Raw genomic sequence first — 13373 nt, 5'->3', positions numbered from 1 at the left:
ACCCAAAACTTATAACCAAACCCTGATTTATATTTTTTTTTGGTTCAATAATAGCTCTTGATTGATATTTATACAATAATTATTTTATTTTTGCTGTGTTAATTCTTTAATTAATTTATATTTTCCATTAAATATTATTGCATTTGAATTATATAATTTTGTATGTATGTTGATTGATTAAATATTATTGTATTTGAATTATATAATTTTTTTTGTATGTTTGTTGCATGATTTATATTTTATATCATTTAAATTGTGGCATTTGTATTATGTACAAATATTAGCACCTTTAAATTTTAATTATTAATTTCTATTTACACTATTTGATCATTGAATTATGTTTGCTTGCGTCCACGCTTAGGTGACAGCTGAAAATCAGCGGTTGCTCTCCCCGGGCAACATGGAGCTGAGCTGCAGCCTGTTTGTGCGTCTGTGCACACTTACTGCATGTCACATTTGTAATCTTTAAAATTTTCTTAAGATTGTTATTGTATGTTGGTGTGAAACAGTAGTACGAATAAATGATTTATCTATCTATCTATCTATTTATTTATAATTCACTGACGGCTCGATCCGGCTTCGCTCGGGTGAAACTATTAACAAATTATACACCTAAAGCTTCCTCAGGAACCACACTGTCTATTGGTGAAAACCGCATGAAAATCCGTGCAGTAGTTTTTGGAGTTTATCGCTAACAGACAGAGGACATTGTTTATATAATGTAGGGACTAGCTTTTTTAATTTAATTTAACTTTATTTCGGACATAATTCATAATAATAGTTCGTAACTAATTTCTTAAGAATATGTTAGAAACTTATTTAAATTAATCTGGGTCCACTTTTTGCCAGCGGCTTCACCCGCGTGAATTTTCCTGCGAAAGCGGAAGAGACATTCATTCATAATTAAAAAAAAAAAAAACATTTTTTTTTATATTCAATTTAGGATGATACTAGCGGATACTCGCTCGGTTGAAAAACATAATAAATTATACACCTAAACCTTCGTCATGAACCACGCTATCTATTGGTGAAAACCGCATGAAAATTTGGAGTTTATCGCGAACAGACAGACAGACGTGGCAGAGGATTTTGTTTTATTTAAGGATAAAGATACAACACTTAATGGCTAATATAAAACGTACAACCAGTGTCTGATTGTTTGTAAATACAGAGGATGTTGAACCGAGGGGGAAAAGGAAGGCGAGCGGCTAAGGTCACACACCTTGTTGCCAATTAACTAGTTTCCATTATACCAATATGAGCGATTTCATTTACTATGTTCAGATGCCTCTGTTTCACTACATAGTTAACACTAGATGTTGCACTAGGCTTCGCTCCCTTGGGAATTTCGAGATAAAATATAGCCTATAGCAATCTTGGATAGTGTACCTTTCTAATGGTGGAAGAATTTTTGAAATCGGTTCGGTAGTTTCGGTGATTATCCCGCCTCAAACATACAAAGTCACAAACGCTTACCTCTTTATAATAATAGTATAGATAAATTTTCTGTAGTGGCTGTGTTAGATTTGTGCCATCGACACGCAAATAAGAATGACTGCTTAGTATAAAACAAAGTCGCTTCCTGCTGCCTGTCTGTCCCTAATCTATCCTTCCTTCCTTACATATTTTAAAACAAACTCCACTGCCGTCGTCTGTCTGTCTGTTCGCGATAAATTCAAAAATTAGTGTACGGATTTCATACGGTTTCTTAGGAAGGTTTAGGTGTGTAATATGTTTTTACCCGAGCGAAGCCGGGGCGGACCGCTATTAGATCGATAAATCTATACAACGGATTTTAATGCGGATTTTTGAATAGATTGTGATTTAAGAGGAATAAACATATTAGGACAAATCACACAAATTGAGCTAGCCCCAAAGTAAGTTCAAGACTTGTGTTATGGGATACTAACTCAACGATATTATATTTTATATAATATAATACATATATAGATAAACATCGAAGACCCGGGCCAATCTGAGAAAAAGATCATTTTCCATCATGACCCGACCGGGGATCGAACCCGGGACCTCTCGGTTCAGTGGCAAGAATCTTACCACTGCGCCACCGAGGTCGTCAAATGGAGGAATGGTTGTGAGTATATAATATGTGTCTGTAAACAAGGAGAAAACGAGCTCCGACGCGAAATATGCACTTGACTGTTCATGCACAAAATGTCAAAATAACATTTTCGCTAATTGTGTCAAATTGAGATGAAATTTAACAATTTCTATGAGTGTTTATTAATTTTTTTTGTGTCATGTATGAATTGTTTTTCTATTGGTGACGCTACTTAAGGGCGGCAGTTGTAATTACATTACATTAATTTAGATGAATTGAAGGTGAATTGAATTAACTCTGAACTATTGAAATAAATAAATCTGAGACACCATTCTGCGTCGTTATAAGGGTTAAATTGCAATGTAATCGAGCTATAGCTAATGTAATATTAGTTAACACATATTCCACGCGTATTAACACTATATTTGTAACAAAAACAATTGTTGTGTACATCAACAAAGCATTTAGAAAGTTCGCGGACAAAGACTCATGTTATCTAAGGAATGACGTTTGCTATGAATCAGCGCAGTGGAAAAATGCAACGGAGAAATGTTCCGAAGACAATAATCTTTAATTCTTTGTTTGCGAACTCGATTGAATATGTTTACGTTCAGATATTCGGAGAATCTAGTGTTTTATTTTTCTTTGTACATTCCAACACACTTTGTCACGTTCATGTTTACTTTTTCACTTGGGTTCGGGTCTTCTCTGACTCTGGGTCCCTAGAGAGCTCTGTCCCGGATTGTCATGGGGTTTATATTTTGCCGATCCAATCTTTTTTTTTTATAATAAATGTGATCTTCTATTAAGTGAAGTTAACCTCAGAAGGTCACGCTCTTCCATAACAGTGGTATTTTCAGTACCAATGTTCTTAAGTCTACTTAATAATGTAATTAACAAAACTAGTGTTTGTGTTATGCGCGACAATTTTTTTTTTAAACGCACGCACGACAATTTTTTTTTAATCGCACGCTTTATCTATAAATAAATAAATATATTAGGACAAATCACACAGATTGAGCTAGCCCCAAAGTAAGTTCGAGGCTTGTGTTATGGGATACTAACTCAACGATACTATATTTTATAACAAATACATGTATAGATAAACATCCAAGACCCGGGTCAATCAGAAAAAGATCATTTTCCATCATGACCCGACCGGGGATCGAACGTCCCGGGTTCTCTCGGTTCAGTGGCAAAAATCTTACCACTGCGCCACCGAGGTCGTCAAAAATTCTATGTAAAATTATATTAATGTCGGTGAAATTACTGTTCCTGTAGGTAGCTCACGTGAGTGCAAAAAGTATTATTTTTATATTTATAAGCAATGGATGTAAGTTTTCTTTCACTTACTTTCTTCTTCGTGTTCGTGTTTCAATTTGGTGTACGGGTTTAATTCAATTGCGTTCTTCTCAAGTCTTATTTTTAGATATACCACAGGATGTTTGAGTGACGCTTAAACGCTATATAGCGACTACAAAATCGACAATATCTAGGTCACCCCGTATTGTCTCAACAAGATTGAAAACGTGAATCGTGTAGGCGCCAGTAAACGCCCTAGTGGAACCCCACGCATCGCCTACTGTCTGTTTAGCTTTTACGCACCCGATTTAATACAGCGACCTTGTATTTAATCAATCGGAACTCTTCGGTTTATTTTAGTTGAAATTCTATCTGATATATCAGGTTTTCGACGTGACTGTGATTATTATGTGTTTATTATGTGTTTTAAATTTTAACACATGTCATTTGTTTCTTTTGTAATGTAACACGCTTTTACTCAAGCTTTAGTTCGCGCGAATTGTTTTTATGAACATATTCTGGAACTGCACTTATTTCCGGCATGAAAAGCATTGTCCACCCCTTCACTCCCTATATATATGCTATATGTATGCGAAATTTCACAGATTGATGTGGCAGGTGAAGCATGAAGAGATAACAAACTCACTTCCGCGTTTTTAAATCAATCAATCGATTCTGTTTGTTTTAATCACAGGTTTTAATCCTCTGAAGTATAATCTATATGACGACCTCGGTGGCGCAGTGGTAAAGTTCTTGCCACTGAACCGAGAGGTCCCGGGTTCGATCCCCGGTCGGGTCATGATGGAAAATGATCTTTTTCTGATTGGCCCGGGTCTTGGATGTCTATTTATATATGTATCTATTTATAAAATATAGTATCGTTGAGTTAGTATCCCATAACACAAGTCTCGAACTTACTTTGGGGCTAGCTCAATCTGTGTGATTTGTCCTAATATATTTATTTATTTTATTTATTTAATCTTGCTCTTTCGTTTATCATCGTTTATATCATAATGACATAAAATCGGCAAAGTCAATTTTAATCCTAGAAATGCGACAGAAAGGGGTTTGAAGATTTTACTATGGAGCGTGGCATACCTACTGCCGCCATTTTGATTTTTTTTCAAAATCGCGGCCAGCCATGAAACTTTTATAAATCGATAGCTGACATTAATACCAACAAAAAATATTAAAACAATGACCCTCAAAATGTCAGGTTTCTGAGATAATAACCGTCAAAGTTGATCACGTCATTTTGATTTTGAAATAAAATCAAAATGGCGGCAGTAGGTATGCCACAAATCTTCAAACCCTTTTATGACGTTACTATTTACTTGTTGAATAGCAAAATGTCTGGTGTCGTCTTGCATTCAGTCTCCGTCCTTGACTTGGTCTGACATTTACTCTGTTTTCAATTCCGGTCAAGTTATAAGATAATGTTACCACCAGTTAATAAAATTCCTCTCGTGTTTAACATCTGGTGTTTTGTACTACAAATGGCAAGAACTATTGGTTGTTTGGCTAATAAAATTGCTGTCTTAATATATTCGTTGTTAGGAGGATAGCTGACACAGGTAAAACTGTATTGTTAGTGAACGTTGTCAAAGAGATAATATTGATTTAAGACCATGTTACATGAATGTTTAGAAAGGAAACTCCTGTGATATAAGTTTGGGATCCTATATTCGTTTACGCATACTCGATTTAGCGTGTGGTATGTAAGATGGATGGATGATATCGAGAAAATTGGAGGAGCAACCTGGACAAGGAAAGCTAAAGAGAAGAGTGAATGGAAACAGCTTGAAGAGGCCTACGTGTCACAAGACACGCTGATCACTAATGCGTCAAATATATAATGTTAAATATTTTTTGCGCAGTAGTGATCAGTTTTATTGTGTTTGGTATTAACAATAAAGGCTTAAATAAAAAAAAATAACAAAAATTAAGAAATAGTGCAAAGTTTTAAATCATACACGGTTATTATTTGTAAAAACCGTGCAAAAACCAAGCGATAACGACAATTAATTTAACAATATCTTTATCGTGGTACGCAGCGCGACGCGCCTGCGCACACGCAATCACAAAGGTTTGTTTACACACGTACACGTTCCAATTTTAAACATTTTGCCTGATTTTGCTCAGTACACCACGAGCGCTCGGCGCGGCAAGACGCGCGAGCGAACGCTCCTCTATAACACGAATTTAAAAATAGAAAACATACACAGAAGTGACTCTTTGTGAGATTTGTTTTGTTTTAGTGTTTGATAGTGCTGTGATATTGTGAAATATGGAGCCAAAGACCTCGGTAGCGGTCGACGATCTCGGTAATTATATTAGTGCTGAATTGTCATCCTGATTCTTTCCAGGCAATAATTTAGAATAACTTTTGGCAATGTCATTAGCGAGATATGAAATCACAGCTAATTATATTATAAATGCGAAAGTGAGTTTGTTTGTTATCATCTTCGCGCTTCATCTTTGCCGCATTTTATTTTTTTTAAAAGCAAAATAAAAAGACTGCAGTCAGTCGATTTGATACGACGAAAATAATGAATAGATTACACGATTTTGAACTGCTAACCCAAAATTCTTGAATATTAGCGAATCATTCCGTGTTGGCGGCGTGCAGGGAAGGATATTATGGTAAAGACATCATATTTTCGATTGATTTTCATTAACCCGAAAATAAACATTGACAGATTTACGCCCGTGAAGCGGTGGCCAAGACAATTGCAATATTTTTAACCTCGTGATAATAATTAACTCTTTGTTAGCTAATGAATAAAATATAAAGCAAATTGCAATTGGGGCATTGTGTTGTGCGCACAATCACCATTTAAATTATGGTAATTAATTATATTAGCAATTTGACATGCGATCGATTACTGACATCAGTTAATGTATTCCTGTGTGTGTGTGTATATAGTTTTCTAAATAAACTTTTTTTTAAATGGTCTTAATTATGGACAAGGAAGTGTTGATTTTTACATTTTGAGATACGGAACCCTAATAATTGTGATATTCTGCGATAATGACGTATTGCGAAAGTGTGATTCTGCGCCAAGACCTTTCGTTTCAATATATAACACAATTATGTGTACTTTTTGTACTCTTTCACGCAAAATCTACTGGACGGTTTGTTATGAAATTTGGCACATAGGTAGAATATTAACCAGGAATAACAATTGCACTTTTTATCATGAAATTCCCACGGAGGCGAAGCCCCGCGGCTCATCTGGTTTCCAATGAAATTTGTTCTATTCTTATCCCCACGTTTAGTCATTGTACTTTCTCCTTGTAAACCAATACCTTCAGATAACCCTGCTGACAACTTTAACCTTCAGATAAGGGACAGTGCGTGCAACTGCAGAAAATGGAGAAGTCTCGGACAAAAGCTAGTTATAAATAAATGCTTGGATTTTTCAAATAAATGGGGCAGTTTATTAAGCTTAATTTGTTCACATCAATTAGTTATCAAACTGTGTTCGATCAAAAAAGAACCTTAAATAAATATATATATATGAAAGCTATTTTGCCTAAATTGAAATACTAATTACTTCTTCAATATTGAATTTAATATGAGCGATTGGGTCATTGTTTTATGTAATTTTTTTCTCGTAGCGATCCCGATACCCTCATGATAACCCAACTGACAACCTTAACCTTCAAATAAGAAACGATATCCAACTAACTGTTCAGAAAATGGCAATGCATGTTGTATTCTAGCGACACCGTATTTTTTCTGGGTAAAAAGTATCATATGTCCTTCTCCATACTTCAGATTACATGTATGTAAAATTTCCAAGAAGATTGGTCGAACAGATAGAGTTTGATAGAGGTAACAAACAAATAAACAAACATACTACTTTCGCATTTATAATATTAGCTAAGATTATTAACTAAAGCCTTGTACAGTGCGTATCCGTAAAATGAAATAATTTCTGAAAATATTCGTTTTGGTTGGAATTGTTACGCATAACATAATCATTCGGGCTTGGCGCAAAGGCACGCATTTTCCACGGACAATAACATCAACAATATACACGTCGGCCGATGGATTCACAGATTATAAACAACTACGTTCAAACATGGCGGACTTCCGTCGGTAATGGCGTGTTCTTATTATCTATTACATTCTAATTCGATTCTGCATAATTGATGTACATAAAACGCGCGCGTTTTTATTGATGCTTTTCGTCGTCGTGAAACAGTCCAAAAATAGTAATATAGCAATGTTATAGACACGTATATGTAGTTATGAGCAAAGTATGGATGATGCCAGCATAAAAATTGTCCAAGTCCCAGTGGCGACGTTTTGCGCATGAACCAAATTAAGCTTTTTTTAAATGTGAGCAACCTTTTTTTTGTCTTTGTATGAGAAGGGCCGCAAAGTACTTGAAATGATGTGGTCTTGCTCGAGGAATATTGGGAAGTTTTCGAGGGATTCAGTAAAATATAATGTAAATTTCGACGACCTCGGTGGCGCAGTGGTAAGATTCTTGCCACTGAACCGAGAGGTCCCGGGTTCGATTCCCGATCGGGTCATGATGGAAAGTGATCTTTTTCTGATTGGCCCGGGTCTTGGATGTTTATCTATATATGTATTTATTATAAAATATAGTATCGTTGAGTCAGTATCCCATAACACAAGTCTCGAACTTACTTTGGGGCTAGCTCAATCTGTGTGATTTTGTCCTAATATATTTATTTATTATTTTATTTATTTATTTTGTCGTCTCCGTGTAATCCAAATCCATTGGGAACATTTTTGCATGTGAATTTCACGAGCGAGCGTTTTGATCTCGGCCGCAGCACGTGACTGGAGTGTTTATAAAATTGTACCACACACAGTAATCAATTCAATTATCCTATTTTATAACTAAGTACTGGAACAATGTTTTTTTATAAATGTTTAATTTAAAAAAAAATATTCCTATTTTTTTATTTTTTTTAAGTCTCATGGCTCCATCGTTCGCCAAAACGATGATTTTGCCAACGTCAAGGTTGAGATTGACACGGAATATAACATGTTATAATATAAAAAAAAAATGTCTGACACTAATGAAACGTTTGTGAAATTCACCCTTTTACTTTGACAAATAAAAAGGCGGCGTTTTGTTGACATTGACAGCTCTGTCAATGTTTATTCATTTAAACAATGTACTCATTCTCTCGTCACAGAATCGTGGGTGGAGCTGAACTCTGGCCTGGCAGAGAACGAGTACATGAGACTGCTGCGCGAAGCACAGAGGGAGAGCAGAGACTCCTCAGTGAGGCACTCCCGTGCCTCCAGCCTCAAAGGCAGGTCAGTTCCGGTGTCACTTCTCGTACAATTCTTTTTTTTAAATAAATCTATGCTACAAGCTTTTATTGTCATCAGACAGAGGTCTAGGCAATATAAATCATGCCCGTGCTGTAATCCGTTGAGGAGTTCCCTCGTCGGGAGCCGATACTGGGTGCACCGTCGGGTCATGCTTATCAATATTATTACATTGTCATTGTAAACGTGCGAAGTCACCGCGAGCGAAAAATATAATAATCCCATCTAATATTATAAATGCGAAGTATGTTTGTTTGTTACTCTTTCACGCTAAATCGGATTGATTGTTATGAAATTTGGTACACGGGTAGAACATAACCAGGAATAACACATAGGGTACTTGCTTTTTACCCCGAAATTCCCACGGGAGCGAGGCCTCGGGGCGCAGCTAGTTTCTAATAATACTGTCATATTGTCTCATTGACAATAGAATGCAAACGGTGGCGTGATTACGGCTTCATTGTAATTAGCTTAGATTTGTCATGCGATGCCGGACTCTGCGGATAGGGTTACCGTACAGTCCGCAGAAAAATTGCTATATGGCCAGGAGACAATTGTAGAGGAATTTAGCTGAGGAAGAACTCGTGTGTTTCGGCGGTAAAATAGAACCATTCTTCAACGTTCAATCTATACGGTCGTCTACTCGTACTGATAGAATTGCCGGAAGAAACTTCTATTGTCTTCTATATATTTCCGTTGTTTAAGTTGCTTTTTACAAATAGTATAATATATAGTGGATGTTCAAATCTTCATATTTCTGTTTGTATAAGTGTTTATGTCTACGTATGTTTAGTTATATTGTATGTATCTGTTTATGTAAGTAAATGTATGTATATATATCATAATGTTTATTGTAATTGCCGGTTGCTGCGCCATTATTGACCATTATTGTAAAAGGATGACCATTATTGTAAAAAATAATCTAATATCCAAAGTAAATGGTCGAAAAAATATATAATTACAATGGCGCGACCGTCTTCGATGTGCGTGAAACCCCGTGTACCCTCTGGTGGTGTCTGAAATCCAGTGCCCTGCTCTCTTTGTCGAGCAGAATATGCGCTGAGATACTGCTCTTTTATATCTGGCATGATAGGGACCAACACTGTTCAAATGAGTTTCTTTCGGCATTTCTTCTCAGCAGTGGTCGTTCCGAAATGCCAGTAGTTTGTAGCTTGTGAGAAATAACTATAAATATAATAATAATAATACATAAATAAATAAATATATTAGGACAAATCACACAGATTGAGCTAGCCCCAAAGTAAGTTCGAGACTTGTGTTATGGGATACTAACTCAACTATACTATATTTTATAACAAATACATATATAGATAAACATCCAAGACCCGGGCCAATCAGAAGAAGATCATTTTCCATCATGACCCGACCGGGGATCGAACCCGGGACCTCTCGGTTTAGAGGCAAGCACTTTACCACTGCGCCACCGAGCTCGTCAAAAAATATAAAAATTGACGCGAAAAAGTGCCTGTGAAGGTCTAATTTCTGTATGATTTGAATTTTGAATTTGAATTTTATCGCCGCGGCACATGTTTGTATAGTCATGTAGAATGTTTCTTGTGTATTTGTCCTTTATTTTAATGGTTCACTGTATCATAAATGTATATTGTGTGTCTTCGATATAAATAAACAGATTAACTCATGTTTTTTAATGAATGATTGTAGTTTTTGAAACAAATACAACACTTTTCAAGTGCCGGTCGCCGCGCGGTTCACCGCAGCGTGTGTGACACTCGACACCATACACTCCACTCACACATACATCACATAATGTAACCAATGACGGTAGTATATTGTGTATATAAAAATATGTGCTCTTTTTTAGACTTTGTCACTTTGTTGATATATATCAACATTGTCACTTTGTTGATATATATCAACATTGTCACTTTGTTGATATATATCAACATTGTCACTTTGTTGATATATATCAACAAAGTGACAATGTTTAAATTAGTTTCTTTCGGCATTTCTTCTCAGAAGTGGTCGTTCCGAAATACCAGTAGTTTTGGCTAAATACTAGTAGCTTTGGTAAATATTATTGGCCGAGCGAGCGAGGTCCACGAATCAACTTTTTTTGTTTACGCGATAACCTTCGAACGGTTGGTCTGATTTTGATGAAATTTAAAAGGTATGTAGGATCTGTCAATAGAATTTTTAAGTTCGTGCGGCATCAAAATCGTTTAAGTCGTTTTTGAAATATTCACAATTTTGCAAAAAAAAAAAACTCGTCAAAAATGTATTGTGTTCGCGGGGTCTAAGTTCGCGGCGAACAACTGTTTTAATTTAGAATATGACGTGAAAAAGTGCCTGCGAATGCCTAATTTCTGAATGATTTGATTTATTTGAATGATTTTGTCTGTACACTGTGGCTATGCTATAATAATATTCTCTATATCTACATTTCCAGCCCGAAGTCCCCTCCCAACAGTCCGAACCTCGAACCGTCCACTGAAGATGAGCTGAAGGGAGTCTACATTAACTGTTGGAAGGTAATTACGTGTTAAAATGTCTCGTGCCAGCTCCACACCGTCGTCGAACAGTTTGCCAAACTTTGATTCGGTATACATTGCTGGTTTTTCATTGCGGTAAATAAAACCATCCTTACTAACTGCGCAATGTTCACGCATTCGCGTCGGCGTGTGTCTGACTTCGGCGACAGTGTGGAGCCGGTGTAAACAGTTTTAAATTGTTACTGTTAAACTTTCACGTTCCATAATTATATATTAAACTACAGGTATTAAACGCTCACATAGTATGAACAGGAGAGGAGTATCAATGGATATGGCAAATGACAGAACAAAATGGAAGGAACTTACATACTGTGGCGACCCCACATGAGTGGGATACGGTCAAGAAGAAGGAGAATATTAAACGTTTACATACCTTTTTTATTTCCCTCGATACAAACGTTTGAACCTTTGTAACAAGGTGCGAAACGCCTGGGACATAAAATGGTATTAATACCTGTCGTTCAATATATAATTTTAAATGGTTTCGAAGCGTGGTTCAATGTTTTAACACGGCAAAATGAGTTTCAATTTTCAAAATTAATTGTAAACACATACAATTCTGAAACGCTTTTATTATATTATGTAATATATTCAAGCACATGGCAAATTATTCCATCGATTGCCCAGATTGTAATGTGCGCTTCGTGTCAATTCATACTCGTTTATACAGTTATCCAGGATTAATGTTTTACTGGCCACCGATGAAAAAGAAAGACATTGTTTTATTCTTGATTTAAATATTTTTTCACACAATGACAGATGCAAATATTCCCGCCGATTGCTTGTATGTGGTATTTGATAAATTCATTGCAAAAAAAATCTTTGTAATTTAAACATTTTAATTTTTTTTATTTCAACATTTATATCCTTAAAAAATTGTTTACGAGTAAAAATGAATAAATTTACAACTATTATATTTTCGGAATGTATCAATATTCGCAAAAATGGATTTTGTACTGTGACTGGATTGAACTAGTTTTTTTATTGTTACACATTAATTTGGAAATGTCAATATAATTCTGGTTAAAGTACTTTATTTTCTCTAAGAAATTATAAATTTCACTTAAAGAGAAATACACTTAAAAATAAATTACATTTATTAATTATTAGTGTTAGTATGAGCATTCTAGAAGATTAATACATGAGTTTTTTTTTTTTTTAAACTTGTCGGTAGTTGCATTTCGGCGTAGCCGCTACAAACTTGGCAAAAGATATGAAACATAAGGGTGCTGGTACACTGGTAATGTATCAGTACAGTAACAAAAAAAAAATAAATAAATAAATAAATAAAATTAGTATCAGATTAGTATTAGCACTAGCCTGTACTTGAATGTGTTGCATTGTATATTATTAGCTTAGTAAGATTATAATTATATATATCCAATTTAAAGAATTTATTTAAGTAAAGAATTTCATGGGTTTCAGATTTCATAAAACATAATAATAGATTAACAATATTCATGATAGGGTTAGTGGTTTTAATTTTCTATTATAGTTGATAATGTACATTAAATTAATTATTATTCCTAATTTATAGTTAAGTATAAATATCAAACTATAATTGTTAATATAGTTATTATTATTTACAATTTTATTATTTATAGTTATGTATTATTTATATTATTATTTACAATTTTATTATTTATATGTATTATTTGTTTATCAATAAAACAGTACATCTTTACATCCTAAATAAATAATGCTTGCGCATCGGTGTGCGTGCGCCCTATGGAATGACGTTTTTTTTTTAACTTGTACAGGGTCGGATCCAGTTCACTGCAATTGGGCTTGATTAAAAATAAATTGTTTCAACTTAGTTTTAAATTTGTTATAATTTCATTTAATTACCACTATATAGTTTTATTTATTGCTGACTAAAGATTTTGGCCAACAGTAAAGTTTTGTATGTTGTCGTATGTTCCCAGGATGACTCCAATGACTGGGTGTGGGAGTGGAGCAGTCGCCCCGACCAGCTGCCTCCCAAGTGAGTAACAGTAGTAGTATGATGGGTTTTTTTAGAAAAAAATGTTTATCTGAACTCACAAACTTAAATCTAAATTATTATACAGGAATATGAGTGACGGTTAACGAAACACAAACACATGTGTAAATAGCTGTATAAATTTGAATTTGGAATTCCCAACCAAAGAGGAGAAATTTG

At 35.0% G+C, this 13373-nt stretch overlaps 1 protein-coding gene across 3 annotated transcripts in view; it reads left to right on the top strand.

Moving 5' to 3' along the window:
- Positions 1-13373, top strand: part of BNIP3 — a 40096-nt gene that overhangs the window by 17449 nt on the left and 9274 nt on the right. For 2 of the 3 annotated variants that reach the window (XM_053766797.2, XM_053766795.2), the window contains exons 2-4: positions 8543-8666; positions 11110-11191; positions 13138-13196. In XM_053766797.2, the coding sequence (XP_053622772.1) occupies positions 8543-8666; positions 11110-11191; positions 13138-13196 (265 nt within the window). Of the gene's footprint in view, positions 1-5493; positions 5686-8542; positions 8667-11109; positions 11192-13137; positions 13197-13373 lie in introns of those variants that run through there. The other variant, XM_053766796.2, reaches the window with a different exon arrangement.

The sequence above is a fragment of the Plodia interpunctella genome, chromosome 29, assembly GCF_027563975.2.
Source record: "Plodia interpunctella isolate USDA-ARS_2022_Savannah chromosome 29, ilPloInte3.2, whole genome shotgun sequence".
Lineage (NCBI taxonomy): Eukaryota > Metazoa > Arthropoda > Insecta > Lepidoptera > Pyralidae > Plodia > Plodia interpunctella.
Note: the sequence above shows the minus strand (reverse complement) of the source record. Positions and strands in the feature narration are given on the sequence as shown.